Source organism: Phasianus colchicus, chromosome 6 (assembly GCF_987193195.1).
Source record: "Phasianus colchicus chromosome 6, bPhaCol1.hap1.1, whole genome shotgun sequence".
In the NCBI taxonomy this organism is placed as follows: Eukaryota; Metazoa; Chordata; class Aves; order Galliformes; family Phasianidae; genus Phasianus; species Phasianus colchicus.
Window position 1 is genome coordinate 46,821,803 of NC_143441.1, and position 20,788 is coordinate 46,842,590.

A 20,788-nucleotide genomic window follows, 5' to 3' on the forward strand; every position below is an offset into this window, starting at 1 on the left:
GCTGTGCTGAAGAACTGTCATCTCTTTGCCAGGCACGTGTCTGTAGCCATTTGCCTGTTTTTAACCAGGAATTGAATATATGTAGAAGGATGAACTCTGCCAGGAAGGATTAAGCCAGGGCCAGTTGGTGGAAGGTTTTAGATTTGACGGAAACAAAAACCTTAAAAATGCATTGAGACATAAGGGATTATCAATTTAATTAGGTAGCCCTATATGCATAATGAGCAAAGTGGAAGAAAGCATAGACACACAACAGCAGAAGCTGATGGTCAGGGGGGCAGATGGATGAAAATGCCAGCTGAGTTAGGGAACTTGTTAGTTATACTTGTAGCTGTTAAGTAAAGAGGTAGAGTTGTGAAGTCTTTAAATCTGAAGAAAAGAATCTGTGCTTAGTGTAGATGTACAGGGAGAACAAGCAGAGGACCTCAGAAGAGCAAGGTGTTTGCTGCAAGGTTTTATACAGGCCATACAGCAATATGGTTGCAGTGGTTAAAGCTATGAAAGTGGGGACTGAAATTGTCTAATGGATGGAGAGTGAGCTTTGACTGTGTATGCTGGTCTCTTACTTGTAGATGTTGTCATCAGGTTTAAGAAGGCTTTTTACTCAGGATCACGTGCTTTTGGGAGTGTCATGAGTGTTTAGTCACAACCTCTGTTGAATTTAAGTGTTGTTAGTGGTTTGTGGTGAGAGGCTATATTAAAGCTGAATATAAGAGTGTATCATTATTTACTTCTGCCATTTTTTTTTCTTCCTCTGGTAATAAGCTGCTGGTAGTAGTGAACTACTTATTAAAGTTGAAATTGAAAAAGTTATAACAGGTATTTTTCTGTAGAAAAACAGCAAGGTAAAGAAAGAACTTGTTCTAAATGTGTGTATTCCATTCATAACTCCTCCCATCCCATGTGGTAGAAACATTCTCCTGAAAATCAGGGAAGAAGACAGAAATTGTGATTCTACCTGCCCCTTCCTCCAGTTAAGCAACTGCTGATATGCTGTTGTTTAGGGATTCTACTGATGGGTAGATATTTTTTTTGTTCTTACATTTCATTATTAACAAAGATTCTCTATAGAGATCAGAGAGCATGTTTTACTTTGGAGGAGAGGCACAAAGAATTATTTCTGAATCTCCAGGAGTGACTGTAGATAAATCTCTCCATTATCCTTCATCAAACTCATCCTCACTGCCACAAAGGGCTGCAGCTCATACTAAAGGTGCTGCAGCAGTGGAGCACGGTGCTGGAAATCCCTGAAAGCCACGGACTCCTTTCTTTGTGCTGCTGGAAGTGATGCACCATCACTTCAGCACTGAGTTCAGGATCCTTGTTACAAACCGTCTATTAAGAGAAAAGAAGCCTCACAGAAATACGTAGGTCTGAAATCCTGTTGTCACACTGAGCATTTTGATAGAGACACAGTCACAATTATTTTAACAGTTGAACACGGTGTGGTTTGGTAGAGTTTTAATTGCACTGACTGAAAAGGCTGCTGCTTCTGAAACTCTGATAAGTGCTTGTCTGTGTTAATAGAAAAATGTGGGAGAAAGAGGAACCCCAGTTTTTACTCCACACGGTTCTCACATTGAAGTGTACTCATGGTCCAGTTTGTGAATTTCTTCTTTGGCTGAAAAGGTCTTTTATTTTTGTTTTCACGAAAGTGGTAGACTTGCCAACAATTTGTTGTAGTAGTTGACAAACCAAAACATGATATAGAAATATTATGAAACTCAGAATGAGATTGCTTGAATGTACAGACTCTTGATGTGCAACTTCTGATGTATTTCAATTCTCCACATTTCTGGATTCCTTTTCATTGTTTGGTTTTTTTTTTTTTTTGTGTAGAGAATAGTTAAAAAAAAAAAAAAGAAAAGAAAAGAAAACATTCTTGACTTTTTCTTGTGAAGCATTATTTTAATAAGGCATTAAAATTACTCACACCTGGAATAAAGGGTACATTTTAGCTGTTGAATCATTTCAGGGAGTGTGGGGGGATGCTATGTGCACTGAAGTTGTCATTTCCTTTCATAATGTTGACAGAAATCTTTGTTCAAAAAAAATAACTGCAGAAATCTTCCTGAAGTGACTCTACAGTAATTCTAAAGCACAGCCATTTTAATTGCACTCAAGGAAACAAGTTGCTATCCTGAAAGTTTTGTGATATAATGTGTTGAAAGAAGCTCAGTTAGAACCAAGTCTGTGCATAGAGCCAGGGCTGCCCTGTCCCAGGTGCAGAATCCAGTACTTGTGGTTGGTGAATGCCCAGCCCTCTCATCTGTCAAGATCTCTCTACAGTGCTTCTATCCCCTGAAGGAAGTCAGCAGGTCCTCTCAATCTGTGATTGTCCACAAACTTATACCTTCAAGTCCTGTATCCAAGTCACTCATGGAAACATTAAAGACAAATGTCCCTAAAATGGAGCCCTGCAGAACCCCCACTGGCTTCTTCAGAATGATGTAATCCAATTTACTGTAAGTCTTTCAGCCCAATCCATCAACCGTTCACTGCATTATGTTTTTATCTAGCTGTATATTAGATGCTCTGTGTGTATGGGTACTGTGAGAAACAGTATCAAAAGCTTTGCTGAAATTCAGAAAGATTACACATGGTTTCCAGTTGGCTAGGTGGGTAACACTGTCATAAAATGAGATAAAGTTGGTTAAACAGGACTTTCTCCTTGTGAACTTGTGTTGGCTGTTACCATTGACTTCATTGTCCTTCAAGTGTTCTTCAGTAACTCCCAGAGTAATGCTCTCTACAATTTTACTGGGCACCAAAGTGAGACAGACCTGTGATTACACTAGACCCTTCTTTCTTGCCCTTCTGGAAAATGGGGACTATGTTTGCCAGTTTCCAGTTGACTGAGACCTCTCCATGTTCTCAGATCATTGAAAAAAGTATTGTGAGAGGTCTTCAGATGACATCAACTACCCTGGAATGCATCCCATTGGGTCCCATAGACTTACTGCTCCCGCTGCAGCAGGAGATCCTGCACAAGTTCAGGATCAGCTGTGAGTTTATTATGAATGAGAAGGGAAATTTGGGAAAAGATCTTCTTGGAGCTTACTCCAACTTTTTCCTAATAGGAAGCAAACAGGACAAAAGCTACTTGTGTTGAATCAATAGACTTTCAGGTTCCTGTCAACCTCAGGGTAGATTCTTTTTCTTTATCTACTAGATTTATCTTTCTGGTAGATTTCTTGGCTTCTACTTTGCTGACATTTATTTTGTGACTTCACCTTCTCTTTCCAACTGTTTCGGATTTGTTTTGCCTGTTCCTTGCTTCATTTTTCTTCACCATGGTTCTCATTAGTGACTTTCTCACTGGTATTTCTTCATCCAACCAATACTGAACTAACCCATCCCTCTTACTATCATTTTGTAACCCATGGAATCACTGGCATATTGAGTTTTGAAAGCACCTTGTGATCCATCTGGTCCTAACCCTGCTCTAGCAGGCTCCCTAGAATAAGTTGCCCAGAGCCATGTCTGTGTGTCTTCTGAAGATCTCCAATGAGATGGACTTGACAGGCTCTCTAGACAGCCTGTTCCAATGCTCTGCAGACACCTGCACAGTTAGGTACAAATAGGGGACTTCCCTGTGTTTGAAGGAAACTCCTCTGAGCTTGTGCCAATTGCCTTTGTCCTGTCAACACCTTCATCTCACTGAAGGTGTGTTTAGAGAATACTGTTTTACTGTATGTCTTCTTGTTCTGCTCCTCTCCATAATATTTTACTTCTGATGATTAAGTCTCTGTTGTGCCCCCTGAAAAACACAAAAAGGCACTGGCAAGCATTGTGCCTGTCTGTGCACATGCAGTGCAAACGTAAAACTGCTGTTCTAAAGAAATAGTATAACAAGTGTGTCCTGGTAAATATTCCATAGGCTTTGTGGCCCTTTGATATTCATGAATGCTTGGCTTTTTGGTTTTTTGACATCTTCCATTAGTTTCAGCAAATTTCTGCGCTTGATGTTTTCTTGGTTCTGCATTTAAATTCACAGGAACTGAATTCCTTGATTATTCTCTCTCCGTTTTGAGAACACTTATAAAGCATCCATCTCTTCACAGATTCTGTAATTCTTCCTGTCTTTGTGTCACATAAAAATGTTGGGATTCAAACTGATCAGGGAGAAGCACAGTGGGATAAGAATTTTAACTGCTAAGTCCCTTGGGAAACTCATAGTAAATCCACTGGGTATTCTGTTTACTATCTGTACTGCATACAGCAAATCTTAAAGTAAATTATACTTAATAACAAACCCTTATTTCCCTGTGGTGTTTGGAGATTTCAGAAGTGATAATACATAGAACATTCGGGATGATTTTGTCAATGCCTGCATTATCATCCCCAGTAACCTTATCATCTGCTGCAGGGATGTTGCCTGGCCAGTTGCTTTCTTGTTGGACTTAATATGAATTTTCTGAAGATAAAGCTTCCTTGTCTTTTGTCCCTGGGCAAAGGACACAGGAATCAGAAACAGACATTTCTCAGTGCAGGAAAGTTGGCCATGTAGAAGCTGCCTGAGAACTCTGGGCAAATTCAGAACCTCATGAAATTTGAAGCAGCCCAAAAGCAGTATCTTGCCTGTCCTCTGTAACCATATGAACAGTGCTGACCAGAACCTTCAACTAGAACAAAGCAAAAGATGCCTGAGAAAGTCCTCCTTCGAGAAAATTGATGGAAAAAGCTCCAACTTGTTGACACCAACGACCTTGTGAAATCTACTCTGGAATCTACCTCATCGATGTACTATTTATTGCTTCTGAAACTAATGAAGGGAAGAGCTGACACCACTGAGGGCACTGCCTATAGATTAAATTTATCCATAAATATTTGGAACAATGTTTGTGCTTAGGAACACATGTAAATGTGTTTGGAGGCCATTACTGATTAAAAAACAAGTAGTTCCCTCTTAACTACATAGCTGTCTGCTACTTGTCCAGACACTGGAAGAACTGTCACAACTGAGGGGCCTTTATTACTATAAGCATCTTATTTCTCTTCTTATTCTGGTTATTTGCTTGTAATAAGGAAATCACAGGCAGCGCAAAGTTATTGTATATTTTCCTTTAAATCATTAGTCTCAGTTGATAATAACATTATCATCATCCACACTTGATGGGCCGTTTAGAAAATGTTGGTATTTTTTCCTTCTGACTGATACCTCAGGAGTTTGTGGCACGGTTTTGTCGCAGTCTCTTTGTTTCAAAATTAACTCTAATCTCACTCAGTTTTTCACTGTGGAGGTTCTTTCTGAAATGCAACCTTTTAAAATTGATTTTCTTCAGTGCTGGTTTTGCAGTTTACATATGAAACTATGCTTTGTGAAACATGACCAACAGGTTTTTGAAATTTTTAGGGCCCCTGCTCATGCAGCCTTCTCTTTGCCTGCAGCCTAGTGCTACTGCTGCTGTTTTGTTAGTCATAAAATCATAGGACCCTTAGAGTTGGAAGGGGTCTCTGAAGGCCATCTAGCCCGACTCCCCTGCAATGAATAGGGACACCAAAGTGATGGTGGGGGAATTGGTGTTGATGTGACCAGTCAAATATATTGAAATAATAGCATGGATCTTTTGTATCATGCACTCTTCTCATAGAATGGCTGGATATGGTACTGTTTGGGGTAGATTTCAGTTCTATTGATCTGTCTCACTTTTTAGTAAAACTGCATTGAAGCTGACTCACCAATTTGGTAGAACAGCAGCTGAGGAAGTTTGCATCTCAGTCCTGCCTAATTGAAATCATTGTTAGGAATGGATTGGCTTTGGAGTCCTGTAAGGATCTGCTCTGGTAACTATTCTCCCCATCAGATACAAAAAGTGAACAAAAGTAGCTGAAGATATAAACATTTGCAGGAAAATAGAATCATAGAATGGTTTGGGTTGGAAGGCACCTCAAAGATCATGTAGTTCCAGCCCCTCTGCTGTAGACAGGGACACCTCCTTCTAGACCAGGTTGCTCACAGCCCCATCCAGCCTGGCCTTGAGTGCTTCCAGGGAGGGAGCATCCACAGCCTGACTGGGCAACCAGTTCAGTGTCTCACCAACTTCACAGTAAAGAATTTCTTCCTAATATCTAGTCTAAACCTACCCTCTTCTAGTTTAAAACCATTTCCCTTCATCCTGTCATTACCTGCCCTTATGAAAAGTCCCTCCCCAGCTTTCCTGTAGGCTCTTTCAGGTTCTGGAAGGCTGCTATAATGTCTTCTATAAAGAAGCAATAGAAGGAATACCCATTTGCAAAGCGCTGAAGAAGGACCACAGAAAACCGATACAGTGTCTGTAAAACATCCTGCAGGGGAAAATAACCTTCTGTATTTTGTAGAAACAAAAGTTGGCTCTCAAATATCCTTTGCTACCTGAGAGAGTGATACTGTTGTTCTTCAGATTGCCAGGACTTTGGTGAGTTGAAGAAACACGTTTTAAGAACTACTGACAAGGGAATAAGGGGAAAACAGCACCAATGTTGTGGGTGTCTTTTTTTTTTCTCCATTGCTTTATAAATCTGTGACATGACAGCATATTAAATGCTGTATGCAGTTCTGCTTCCCCTTCTTTAATAGGACAAACTGTAATAGGGAAAATACAGGGAAGGCCAGCAACTATTATAAAGGAAAAATAGCTTCTGTGCAGGGAACAGTTAAGGTAAAAGACTTCAACCTGAAATTATATGACTGAGGAGGAATTTAATAGGATCTTTCAGAATGATGAGTGACAGGGAGAAAATGAACAGGGAGTGATGACTCGTTTTATAACACAAAAATAAGGAGACATCAGGTCATGGTCAGAGCATAAAGGTAGGTGTGCTTGCGCTCAGCATGTACTTATATTCATTGCTACTGAATGTTGTAGGCATGAAAAATAAAGGCAAGTTTCAAAAAGACCTGAAAAACAAATGATGGAAAAGTAAGCAGATGAGTGCTATGGAAGACCACCTCCAGCTTGTGATGTCTGATCACTTGTAGCTGGTTATCCAGAATACATTGTTTATAATGACATAAGTTGGTATAGATGGCTGTACACCAAAAGCCATAGTTTTATTTTATAACGAGTACAAAATTTGCATGATGTTATTTTTTGTATCAAATACATCTGTTTGGATGAAGTGTATACACACTGAAATGTCCAAAAGGCAATAAAAGGCTCTCTCCTTGTCTCCCTTTGTAATGAGGTTCAAAGTAGGTAAATCACTGTGCTGGCCTTCAGCAGGTGAAAGAAGGCTATGGAGAGGTCTATAAATGCAAGATGTGCATCACTTGCAAGACAAAAACCAACCAACCAATGACTTCTGATGTGGTCGTGCATCTTACTTTGGGAATGGAATTTTGCAGTGTTGACTTAAGATGAAGACTTTGTCTCTGTTTATGCCAAAGGAGTTTGTGCGTTTGGTCATTGCTGTCACGCTTGAACTTGTCTGCTTTGTTCCTCTCCCCCACAGTTGTGTGTTCAGCAGGAGAACTGTATGGCTGCAAGCTTACTGAAGGCCATGTAAAGGCAGTAGCTATTAGCAACCATTTCTGCGCGTCTTTAAATAACCCTGGTTTGGCTGTGTGGTGTCCTGGTGGTGTGCCTGGGGCTGGTTAGCCACGGCTGTCAATTTGTTTCCCCATTTTTGGCTGTTAAAACCTATTCATAAAAGCCCGAGGTATGGAAGATTGCTGCACTTCAGTGGGTGCTGTAGGTGACAATTAGTAAGGTGCTGGGCCTTACAAAGGTGATGTTGAGGCAATGGTTCTCTTCTGTGTTCTGTGCCTTCTAGCTTTGCAGAGAAGGACCTGGGGGTCCTGATGGATGAAAAACTTGGCATAAGCCAGCAGTGTGCTCTTGCAGCTCAGAAAGCAAATGGTATCCTGAGTTTCATCAGAAGAGGGGTGGCCAGCAGGGACAAGGAGGTGATTGTCCCTCTCTACTCTGCTCTTGTGAAGATGAGGGAGCTGGGCTTGTTCAGCCTGGAGAAAAGAAGGCTGCGGGGTGACCTCATTGCAGCCTTTCAGTACCTAAAGAAGCCTATAAACAAGAGGGGAGTCTTTGAAAAGGTAGATAACAGCAGGACAAGGGGAAATGGTTTTAAGTTGAAGGAAGGAAGATTTAGGTTGGACATCAGGGGGAAGTTCTTTACCAAGAGAGTGGTGAGGTGCTGGCACAGGCTGCCCAGAGAGGTTGTGGATGCCCCATCCCTGGAGGTGTTCAAGGCCAGGTTGGATGGGGCCCTGGGCAGCCTGGTCTAGTATTAAATGTGGAGGTTGGTGGCCCTGCATGTGGCAGGGGGGTTGGAGATTCATGATCCTTGAGGTCCCTTCCAGCCTTGGCCATTCTGTGATTCTGTGTCCTGAACTCTGGTGAACGGATACTTGCTTTGTTGGTGAGCTGGGAAAGGGAAGTAATTTCTTCTAGAAAGTGAAGCATTTTGGTCTTGTTTTTGTAGAGCCTTAGAAGGCCATATGGAACAGCTGGTCACGTTAGGCTTTGTCTGCAGCAGCAGTGCCCCTTTCTGTGCAAAACAACAACTGTGGCTGCAAGTTAAAAACTTACGATTCCCCTTTGCAGAAGACACATCAGTAAGCAGCAGCTGAGACCCCCGCAATGCCCCTGCTGCACTTGCTGGTACTGGCACTTTCCAGCCTGTAGTGCTTTCTGTTCTTATTGAGAGCGCTGGAAGCTCCTAACATTTGCTTTGCTGTCTGCCAAATTGGAAGTAGGTCTGACAGCGGAGTCCCAGCCGGTGAATGGGCTGAACAGCCGACTCGGTGCATCTGAACAGCAGTAGGGTTTTTATGTTACGTTTATTGCCACTGCTTTTATTTTTATTTTTATTTATTTTTTCCCACCAGGAGTACTGCATACTAAAGAGTGTCTTGTAAGATTTTAAAGGAGATTTTTGTGATGAGAGAATTTCTTTTTTTTTTTTTTCTTTCAGTTTTTCCCTTTGAAAATAGTTCCTAACTGAATAACACCCAGCCTCTCCCTTCAAAAAACAACAGCAGCAGTAACAAAACTTTGGGATATGCTGGTATCTTTGCCCTATTGCCATAGCACAGTCTACACACATATCTCCTTATCTAGCCGTGGGTTTACCCAAGTGACCTGAAGAATAGCATCTTGTGATTACTAGGAAACAGAAAAAGGGCAATTTAGACTCTGGTCAGCGTTGCTTCATCATTATTGCTTCACCACGTCCCCAAAGAAAACTGTGACCATGTAATGACGTTCCAGCCATCACCAGACTTCTCTTTCCCACTGGCATTCATGTCACAGTCTTGAAGGGAACCAGTGCCACAGGTGGGCTCACAAAAACCAGGGCTCCCACATGTGAGCTCATGTTCCATCAGCCTCAGAAACCCTCCCTGTGTCTGTTGTATCTCTGTGTATAAGCAATGCAATGCAAGCTCTATTAGAAAAGTGGGTGACCTACGTAATCTATTGAGAATGGCATATGCTGTCAGTTATTGTCTTTGAGTGTTTGCTGTGTTTTCCTCTAGAAAGGTGATTAAAAATAATTGTTGAGGAAATAAACTTACAAACAGTTGGGAATTGCATAATGAGTTCTTTCAATTCTCAGCCCCCCCTCAACTCATTGCACATGGGCAAGACCTTAAATTTGACAGAAGCAGTCATGAAAATGGGATGCAAAATAAAGCCTTCTATACGAGTCTGCAAATGAACTTTATATTTATTAATTATTCATGGTTCCTTCATTCCCAGAAACTTCAAAGGGGGATGCCCTAGCCAAATCTGATGAGTGTTCATTAAAGACATTGAAAAGCAGATAATGTTTCAGACCAGATGCTGGAGGAACATCTCTGAAGCAGTGATAAGGATATCAGCAGCACCTTTCCCATGCCAGTGCTGGACCCCCACATCCTAGGAGTTTGAGTCATGATGCTCATTACATCTGTTTTTCCTTAATCTTCTGTTGGAAAACTTGAACAAAGATGAAGTATGGCACACAAAACTAACATAAGCATTCTCATTCGGTTCAGTGAGCACCACATTTTCGCTCTTCCAGCGGTGCGTATTGAGACACAGTTTGGTTATTACAGAGACAGCACTTGAGATGCTCTTCATCTCTTTTAGTATAATTTAGGGCCCTTCCTTGCTGGAGCAGCAAACAGCAGGAAGAAGGCACCATACGGGTGTGAGCACATGTAGTGAGTAGGGAAACAATCTGTCTTGACTTCTTGAGAATGACTCAACGTTCCTGAACTTTGCCTTTCTACTGTAATGGGTGTCCATTCGTGTGTAATGGGATGAAAGATGGTGAACAGTAAATGATTTTTGTTCACTTGAATGTCTGTGCAGGTGCAAAGCACAGCAAGGTTCCTTTCTCTAAGCTTAACTAGGTGAAATAAATGGATGGGGTGCTGGTGCTGGCATCACAGCCGGGCCATAACTTCTGGTGGTCTTCCTCCAGCACTTCATGCACAGTCGTGCTGGGCTGTGCCGAGGTTTTGGCTGTAGTGGTGCAGAACCTTGTGGGTGTTCATGAACTCTATAGGAACGGTGGTGCACATTTCAGGACACGCAATGATGCTCATCTGGCTAATACAGCGGTATTTTTGCTCTTAATTAAGGTTGTGCATAGAAATTTTGGGACTACTTGCAAAAAAATTGTTCTTCAGATCCAACATGCTTTGGAAACTAACTGCAAACTGTTTCAAAGGGCTCTGCAGAGCATGGCCTGTTTCAGCAGTCCCAGAATGGCAATAGGGATTGTTCGTTCAGACGGAGGGGTTTCTGTTTGTGTGGGATTTTTGTTTGTTTTGTTGTTGTTGTTTTTTAATGGGGCTGTTTACTATTACAAGGAATGTATTCCCAGCAGGGTGTTTATTTAGTGGCAAACGTCTGTCAAGCTCTTTTTTGCTTTTTTTTTTTTTTTTTCCTCAGGACAGGCTGGTGGGCTGCTTTTCAAGTGAACCATATGGCCTTGTGACAGGCAGTCCTTTTGGAGTGTTTCACATGTCCAGCAGCATCTCAGATGTACATTACTGGGTAGCTTCAATGAAATACATGAAGCAATTCCAGCTTACACCAGCTCGGATATCTGGCACACCCAGTCCTGTACAGGAATTTCTTATTCTTTTTTCTCAGCACTGTGGTTCTCTGAAGTATTTTTTTTTTTTTAATGCCTTCTTTGAGGGCTTTAAACATTATGCAGCGCCTCCCTAAATGAGTTCACTCCAGGTTAAGGAATAATTTTCCTTCAGTCTCTCTGTATGAAAGATTTCCCCTTCTGGTGGGTGTATAATTTCAGTATTGCAGACTGAGATATGCTCTGCTAAAGTTGCAATTTTATGTTCTAAAGATTTTCCTCTTTTATTTTTCTTATTTAAAAGATGAAAGCTTGTAGCAGCCTTTTTTTTTTTTTTTTTTTGCATGCCCACCTATGTCACAGATTCTTCTATCACAGTCTGATATTAATAGGACATGGGGGAATGGTTTTAAACTAACAGAGGAGATGCTCAGGTTTGATGTTAGGAGAAGATGCTTTATTCAGAGGGTGGTGAGGAACTGGCACTGCTGCCCAGAGAGCTGTGGGTGTCCCATCCCAGAGCTGCTCAGGGCCAGGCTGGATGGGGTCCTGGGCAGCCTGAGCTGGGGGGACAGGGAGAAAGTAGCCAGCCCATGGCTGGGGTTGGATCTGGATGGGTCCCTCCCAACCAAAACATTCTCTGATTCCGTGATTCTCTCCACCATTTCTCCACTGACAGAAGGCAAAAGTACTTTAAGCTACATGTGCCAAAGAGCATCAGTCAGACCCCTATAATTTTTGCTACTTAGGTTTAAAAATAAAGGTATGGGGGAGGGCAGAAATACTGCATTTTACTGCTCTGCAGCCCTAAGCAGCTCCCTTTTGCCCCTGCATGCTGGAGCACCCAGAATGATGCACTGCAGTGCTCTGCTAACAAACATCTGACTCAGGTGGTACAAACAGGATTGGAGTTTAAGCTGCACACTCATTGGCCCTTTGTTTTGTGTTTCTGCTCAGAAACAAACTTTCTAGACAAACAGAAGCTTTGTCAGCTGTAGATGTATATTTTCCAGTCTAGCAACTGTGCCAGCATAGAATCAGTGTGACCAGGAATGAACTGGTGCAGGGACTTGATTGAAGTTAAAGGTAATCTGGGAGAAAAACATTGTATTATAGCCCAAGTTAGTGTTGTCACCTCAATATTTGTTCTGAGCTGAAAGGGCAGAAAAGGAGGTGAGGGGAGAAGGAGAGCTCAGCTTCTAGCAGCTTGAAATGCATGTAAACCTGCTGCCTCCTAGGAGAAGGTTGTCACTGAGCACCAGTGCCCTGCCTCATGGCTTATGGAACATCTCCTGCTCACCATCATATGCTGTGTTATGTAAAAATCTTCACGAGCATTCAGTTTCGTGTTTTAGTTAGGTGCATAAAGATGGTGCTTTCTCACTCTACTATTCTGTTGCGTTTGATGATATCTGAGTTAATTTGTCTATAAATAAATGTCTGCATTGTCTGCTTACAGGTCTGGTTTTAGTAGTCGAAATAAATAATCATTATCTGTATTTTTCAAACAGAAGTCAAAGAGCAATCTGCAGAAGAGGATGCCCAGGTGGAAGTGGACAGCACCAAGCAGCTAACACCAGTCCTTCAGCGCTCAGTATCCGAGGAGTCTGCAAGCTCCACTGCCTCCGTTGGTGTCGAAGCTAAAACCAGGTGAGTGTGTGAAGAGATGGGTGCTGGAACAGGGCTTGGAGCTGAGGAATGGAGCACAGAGTGCTTGGAGCATAGGCTCAGGGCACACTCCTGGTGCTCTAAAGCATCGGTAATAACAGTCTGTGTTGGCAGCTGCTGTATATGAGACCGATGGCTTAATTAGTATACAGGGAGACTGAGGTGAAAAGCTTCTTCAGTGTTGTGCTCAGATTACATGGGTAAACTCTCGAATTACAGCGTATTAGCTGTTTGAATTCAAGCAGATATAAGTGAGATTGAGATGCATTGTGATTACTGAAGCATTCCTCCTGAGAAATGGTGTATAAGCAAATTCATATAAAAGTATTTCTGAACTTTCAGGTTGTATTTCTGTGTTTTCAGGAACAAAAACAACAAAGCAGTTGTTTATATATATGCATCTTGTCAGTTCTACTGTATTTTTCCTTATTTAAGAATTTGTAATACTGGAAAATCAATATTTCTGATCTTTTTTTTCCCATGTTTTTGTCAATATAGGAGATTTAGGTTAGATATTAGGAGCAAGTTTTTCACTCAGAGGATGGTGATGCACTGGAACAGGGTGCCCAAGGAGGCTGTGGATGCTCCATCCCTGGAGGCATTCAAGGCCAGGCTGGATGTGGCTCTGGGCAGCCTGGTCTGGTGGTTGGTGATCCTGCACACAGCAGGGGGTTGAAACTAGATGGTCATTATGGACCTTTTCAACCCCGGCCATTCTATGACTCTGTGAATATAAATTGCCCCCAGATCAGTGAAAGTATTAGTTAGAATTAATGATATTGTTTGGGGAAACAGGTTGGACGAGGCTCTGGGCAACCTGATCTAGTAAAGGTGTATGTTTGGTGGCCCTGCTAGGCAGGGGGGTTGGAACTACATGATCCTTGAGGTCCCCTCCAACCCAGGTCATTCTGTGATTCTGTGATTCTGTGAAAACTAAACCATGCTGCCTGTGATCACTGTTGAAGCAGTATCAGAGTATGAGAGCTACTGTAAACAGTCCTCTTCTGCTGCAGTTTGTTACCAGTCTGTCAGCAGACAGTTACAGGTGTATTTCTGTTTTGACAGACTTGGAGACAATACTGTAGTCATTTTAATTCCTCCTTGTCAGACACACAGCATGTTTCCCATGCACAAAAAATTAATTCGTTTTCTGCATGTATCATTTTCACATTTTACATGCCTGCAAACTTGTTATGTTCCAGTAGGTACTTCCCTCCTTACAGAGAGTTCTGCTTAAATAGGCCTGGTGTGCATACCTGAAGGAAATACACAAAAACTGCCTTTAATGGCATTTTCCTATGCTAATACTAAATTGTGGTCAGTAAGTAGAGTGACTTGAACTGAACAGCTGTTTCTATTCTTCATTTCATCCTGTTTTGGATCCTTTGCAGAAATTGTTCTGAATGCTGTTTCATCCACGTTCTGTTCTTGTCAAGGTTGCTTTCTGGTTGTTACAGTGAACTGTTGATTACTTTCCTTACCCATAAACTTTTTCTTAAAAGCTGGACAACAGTCAGCCAAAAAAAAACAAAGCCCAGCATAGTTCTGAACCAGCCCTTATTTGTTCTCAACTCATTTGTTCTGCCAGCTGGTAATGCTGAGGTTGATTAGTCAATATTGAAAGGATATTGTGGACCAATTGCTTTTGCTGGTCAAAGCACTAAAAAGCTAAATGCTATTAATTGATAATTAACGATGGTCATACCTCATCTCTCATGTTTTTAAAGAAAATGTATTCAAGAGATGCGCAACAGTAATTGGGAGTCTGAGGTTTCTCTGCTCCTTCTCAGGATTTGGATGCTGAATTGGTGTCATGTTAGTTGGAGAAACTGTTGATATCCTCATGAAAGTGGAAGAAAAATACTATGCCAGGTTTTATTGGCACTGTGTCTTGAAACCTACCAGAAGAAAGCCTCTTCTGAGCTGTGATTCCTTGATCAATCGTTTGTATTACTGTCTGTGAGGTGTTCACACAGGCACTGTGCCTCGCAGGTTGGAAGGACTGGATGCTGGATGGCTTGTTTCTGTTTTCTTAGGACAAAATGCAGCCTGTAAAGTAGCACACAGCAATGACTTCTGGTTTTCTTGCATAATGGTGGGAGGAAACGTATTGAGATTCAGTATAAAGTAAGGACTCCATAAAGATTTGAAATCTGTATCTTGGGAATACAGTTTAGACGTTGGTTTCCAAATTAGACATTCTCACCAGCTTCATCTCTTTGTGTATAATCTTTTTCTATTTCATTTTTAGTGTGATCAACTTAATCCAGTGGAAATGTGTATAAATTAAGATATAAGTTTAGGTACGTGAGAGTTACAGGAATATTTTTTAACAGACAGTGAAGAAATTTGCCAAAACATAGAAAAGCACCAGCAGTAGGCAATACATCAACTTTTTCATAGAACCATAGAATGGTTTGAGTTGGAAGGGACTCAAAGACCATCCAGTTCCAACCCCCTGCCACAGGCAGAGCTCACCAGATCAGGGCTCAGGGTCCCATCCAGTCCAGGCCTGAGCACCTCCAGGGACGGAGCACCCACAGCTCTGGGCAGCACTGCCAGTGCTTCACCGCCCTCTGAGTAAACATTTTTTTCAATATACAGAGTTGAATATGATTAAATTCTGCATTTCTGTCTTTGGTAGTAAAGAAGAGTGTTAGAGAAGCGTGGGGCATAAAACAAAGCCTTTTAAATAAACAACTTGCCGTAGAAGAATAGTGAGCTTATAGTGAATAGAGACAGTAGGATGCATCAGAACCAGGATAGGATATTCACAAGCTGAGAGATTCCCCAAAGCTTGCCTAGCGTGGTATCTTTCTGCTCCTCCCTGAGGCTAAATAAGAATATTCAACAGACAGGAGATGGAGAAGCGTCCAGTTTTGGAGCCTTTCTGCTCTGTGTAGGGTGGGGTGTGTGCGCGTGGGACTCCAAGAGAGCTGTTCTCTGTGTCTGGGATTGGGGGTGGGGATTTAACAATGGGTTGAGGAGAGCTGCTCAGAAGGCAACATGCTGAAGCCGTTGAAACAAATAGCATGTGAGCCATAGGGGTAGGGCAGGCTGCAAGGGGTGAGGCCTGTGAGTGTGCTGAGAAGCAGTGAGTGAATTATTGACCGCAAGTGGGGAGGGGCAGCAGCGTCAAGAGAAGATAAACTATCGAGCCTGGCAGCGCTGGAAGTAGTGCTGCCAGCACTTATGTATCAGGAGTGCCATGGGGCTTGGAGCCTTTTCCTTGGGTTGTTCCATTTTTCTTTTCATAAGCCCTGTGAGAAGCCTGTGTCAGCCTAGGACTTAGGGCTGAATGCAATCCAGACTCTTGGGAAGGAGGCTGTGCCTGGTCTGTGCTGCCTGCAGGAGCAGAGGGAGTGTGGCCAGGAGCCGGCTGGGACTTGCAGCAGAGCCCACTTCTACCTTCCTCCTCTATTTCCCACATTGTCACCTCCAAGCACTGAAAGCTAACAAGAATGACCTGGAAGCACAGTTTCAGGGAGAACAAAACATCATTTGGTTCATTTTATTTTCCATCAACTTGTCCTTTTGCTGGAACTACAAAGAAAGAACAGTCCTAACATCACCAAGCAGAAGCTGAGATTTTCATAGAGCATTCCTGAGTTTGGCAATTTCCCTTCCTGCTTTCCTGCTTCGCTTTGCAGTTGGTCAAACCACAGCATTTTCATTTTGTCGCTGCTGCTAAGATCAGATTTGGAGGCTGGAGATGGAGAGATGAGGTGCTTTCTTCCATCAGAAAGGAGTTGACGAACATTTGTTGATTGTGTGAACAAAGATAATGTCTGGTGAAAAAACAGCAGTGAACTTCATTATCTTCATTCCTTATCTTTTTCTTTCTTTTTTAATCTCCAAGGAAAGAGCATTACAAAACTTGCAACACTCAGTGGAAAAAGAAATTGTGGAATGGCATAGAGATTAGATAATCCAGATAGAACAGCACTGCAGCGATGGCAGGAGAAGCCTCTTAAGGCAGGAGGGAGATAGATAAAACACTTAATATCAAATATGTTTAAAATTTAAGTTGCAAAGTCAAGCACTTACTTTAGGAGATACCAGAATTAAGATTAATTTTGAAACACCGATCGCTTTCCTTTGTGCACGTGTTCTTACATGGTCTGTAGTTTTACTTGAATGCTTCTCTCTAAGAATTCTGTGTGCAGAGTGTGGACCCAGTGAATGAAACAGGGTAAGTGAAATCAGTGCACTTGAAATCATTGCATGGTTTTGCCTTTAGACTGATAGCTGTTAAAGCAGTTCTGTCTCAGATTCACAGGGCTGAAAGAGGCCTTTGGAAGTCATCTAGTCATCAAGGCAGGTAACTACAGCTGTCATTCTGGACAGAACTTGATATAAATTGCTCTTAAATATTCTTCCAGTAATAATAGTTCTGGCTCTTCCCCAAACAGTATCTTCCAGTGTTTTTAATATTGAAAAGATTTTTGTAAGGTCTAACTCAGATTTTCTTCTTTCTGGGTTTATCCCATTACTTCTTGTACCATCTGCCAGAGATAATGAAAGATAGATTACTTCGTTCATCTCTACAAAAGGCTGTTAGTTTATTTACCCAGCATGTTATAAAAAAAATCCCAAATTTCCTTCCTATTTTCCTTTTCTTTGTAGAGCACATTTTCTTGAGCTCTGATTCTTCTCATTGTTTTGATTTCTCTTCAAATGGTCCGCATCCCTCCTGAAGCTCAACGTGGGTATTGCACAGAGAGGGGCCAAGGAAGGTTTCACATATAGCTTTAATCCTGCCTTATACTTGAGTTGCACAATTGACATTGTGGCCTTAATGTTTTTAATGCTGTTGTGTGGAACTTTTGCCTGGTTGGCATGCATAACCATACCTTTAAGTTGCACAGCTCTCCACAGTCCATCTACATAGAGATGATCCAACCACTGAAACAGTATTTAGAAATACCTCCTGTGCTATGTGAGCAGGTTCCCCAGATATGTGAGACCCTGTATTTCTGTCTCAGCCAGGCTGCTAAGCTGCCTCTCTCCACCTGGTTTTGCCCTGTTGTTTATGTACAGCTGTCCTGCTGCTTGCAGGCTGCCAGCCTACCTCTGGCAGCCCAGATCTGTTCACTGTTTGGACAGATTTTCTTCCCTCTGAGAGATGGCAGGTAGACAGGAGCATCCCGTGAGCTGGATTCCATGGCTGGCAGTCTGTCAGACCATGCTGAAGTACCGACAGCACTACTTGGTAGGCAGCCTCGTGCAGACCAAGCGCATAAGTGGATGGGATGCCTGCTTTGTCTGAGGATTACATGGGTACTTTCTGGCCACAAATGGTGGTAGGAGGCTGGCATCCAGTTCAGTTCCAGTGTTCAGTGGATGCAGAGTCTGCTCTCATTTCTTCCAAATGTAACTTGTCCATTTTTTTTCCCCTCCAGCATTATTTGTTGGACTCCTTTTCATACTGATGATTCATCATCATACTCCCATTCTCTTTACATTTCTAAACCCTACTTTCTGCTCATCAGTTTGTGTACAGTCTGCTTTAGGGCATTCTTTCTTGGCTCCTCAACAGGTCTGCATTTCCCTTACCACTGCTTCTGTTTGTGACGTGACATTTCTTCTCACATGTTCCTCCATTTTCACATTTGTTTTTCTTGTTCTCTTCCTGCTTCCTTTGGCTCCTGTATCATTTGTGCTATTGTGCTATTACAAAGGGAAGTGGTTTTAAGTTGAAGGAGGAAAGACAGAGGTTGGATATCAGGGGAAATTCTTTACCCTGAGAGTAGTGAGGTGCTGGCACAGGCTGCCCAGGGAGCTGTGGATGCCCCATCCCTGGAAGTGCTCAAGACCAGGTTGGATGGGGCCCTGGGCAGCCTGGTCTAGTATAAATTTGGAGGCTGGCGGCCCCACCTCCAGCAGGGGGATTGGAGCTTCATGATCCTTGAGGTCTGTTCCTACCCAAGCCATTCTATAATTCTATGATTGTCCTGTTTCCCCATCACCTTCCACGTTCCTTGCAGAGTAAGTGTTTGGACTCACCCTGCCCCTTCATTCATCGTGCCTCCTTTCACATCCAGTTCAAGTTTTAAGCCGTAGTTTCCTCTTCCCTCCTGCTCCACTGCTGTGCATTCCAGCTGAGTTTTTCCTCTTCATATCTGTGCTGCTCTTCATGGAGGCATACGGAGGGCTGACTGCAAGTACAGGCAATTTAAATGACAAAATCTGGATTCAGAGCTGCCATAAGCTTTTATGGTAGAGGTGGTCCCTGTGAGCATTTCTAACCTTTGCCAGAAACGGGGAAAGGATGGTGCATCTGGAGTCTGAGAGATGCTGCGAGACTGGGGTGTGCTTAGTGCTGAGAGTTTCTGAGCTCGTAGCTTTGACGTGCCAAAGCTTTGCGTGAGCACATGTGGTCTGCTTAGTGAGATCAGAAACATTCAGAAAAAGAGGTCTGGGTTAACTTTGGTGGGGTTATAGACAGTATATCTGTACCTCCATAAAGGAATATGGAAGACTGGAGGTGAATCACAGCATCAAAAAGGTTGATGAGAAGTAAGGAGTAACTGTCATATGCAAAGCAGGTGAATGTGCTGGGACCATTCACTCTGTAAAAGAGACTGGAAGAGGAGAACAGGCTTACAGAATGGTAGGTGGCCTGAGGAGGGTTACTGTGTATTGACTTTTCCATACAAGAAACTAAGGATTTGTCAAATGAAACTCTCAGGGCCAGATGCAGAATGAAGAGAGGTGGTTCTTTACACAGCAGACAGTTGTCTGGAGTGGCACAGAAATCATTGCCAAAGGATGTTATGGATTGCAAAAAAAAAAAGAAAAGTGAATTGAAGAGCAAACTTGGCGAGTTCATGGAAGTGAAACTGAGAATTGCTGAATACATAAGAGTAGTACCTGATTCAGGAAAGCTCTGAACTGAAAATACTTATGGGCGTGGAAAGTATCAGATGTTTGCTCTGTTCTTTAACACCACCCATGCATCTGCTTATCGTATTTCCAACGCTGGCCATACTGGGTGCATGGACCTTTAACCTGACCCAGCGCCCTTCTGACTGAAGAGCCACACTGCTGTATTTCATGACTGCTGTAAGCAAGTGTTCAAAGATGTGAGGCTTGAATTATGCAGAACAGCACACTTTGCTGTTCCCTAATGCGACTGAACAGTTCTGATGGGACTTTCTTGAAAGAATAGCCAATTTAGTATTAAATTTCAGCATTTTTCAGGCAATAAGATGTTATTTAGCATTCGTACAAAGCTGCCTATGACAAACCTCCTAAAAGGTGCTGCCACCTCTGCAAGGGCAGTGCGTTTTTGGCATGATACATATTGATTTGCCAGAAGAGGAAATCTGTGTTGAACAGATAATACTTCCTGGGTGCCAAGAGACAGTGAAGATGCAGGCCACACTGCTGCTTTTTTTGGAGAGAGGTGTTTATCACTCACAAAATACCCCTCAAAACAGTGTGAACCTTTGAGGTCTGCTGACAGTTGTATTCTATGTGGGATCTTTTGTTTGAGACCAAAAGTCAATTCAGCTGGACACAGAAGAAAGATTTTGGCCTTGGAACAGACCAGCATTCACTTTAGTTAACACTGGCATTTTAATAACTCCCCCTGTATTTATGGCATGTGAAGTTCTAATTGAACTTTAAACATTTGTTTAGATTAAAGCTGGCACATGTGGTACATATTTGTACTTTTTAAATCTTAAAAACTCAGGAAAAAAGTGTTGTTTTGCTGGTAATGCTGGAGGGGGGTAATGCTTTCTTTCAAATTGCAAGAGTATCATTAAGTAGATTATATGGCTGTAGAACTCCAACTGTGCCAGTTGGAAGAAATTGGAAAGCAATTACTGTCTAATGTTGTTTAATTGCTTTGTGCAAACTTAGAAGTTTGAAAATTCTTCACTGGAAGTTCTGAAGTTCATACAAACTGCCCCCCCCCCCCCCTTCTTTTTTTAAAGGAGTTGCACTGTGTAAATGTAAGTTAAATGCTGCTTTCAAAACCGCCTCTGTATAGAGTGTCAAGTGACTTCAAAATTTCAAGTTGTCTTGTGATTCAGTTTCCTTTTGGAAGGAGAACACTGCATGTAAAACATTTAAATATAGCTTACAT

General features: G+C 42.2%; 1 protein-coding gene across 13 annotated transcripts in view; it reads left to right on the forward strand.

Annotated features, from left to right (window-relative positions):
- The window catches only part of KMT2C (lysine methyltransferase 2C), a 188,261-nt gene that overhangs the window by 47,592 nt on the left and 119,881 nt on the right, over positions 1-20,788 (forward strand). For all 13 annotated transcript variants that reach the window (XM_090143163.1, XM_090143155.1, XM_090143156.1 and 10 more), the window contains one exon: positions 12,537-12,675. In XM_090143163.1, coding sequence (XP_089999289.1) covers positions 12,537-12,675 — 139 coding nt within the window. The remainder of the gene's footprint in view (positions 1-12,536; positions 12,676-20,788) is intronic.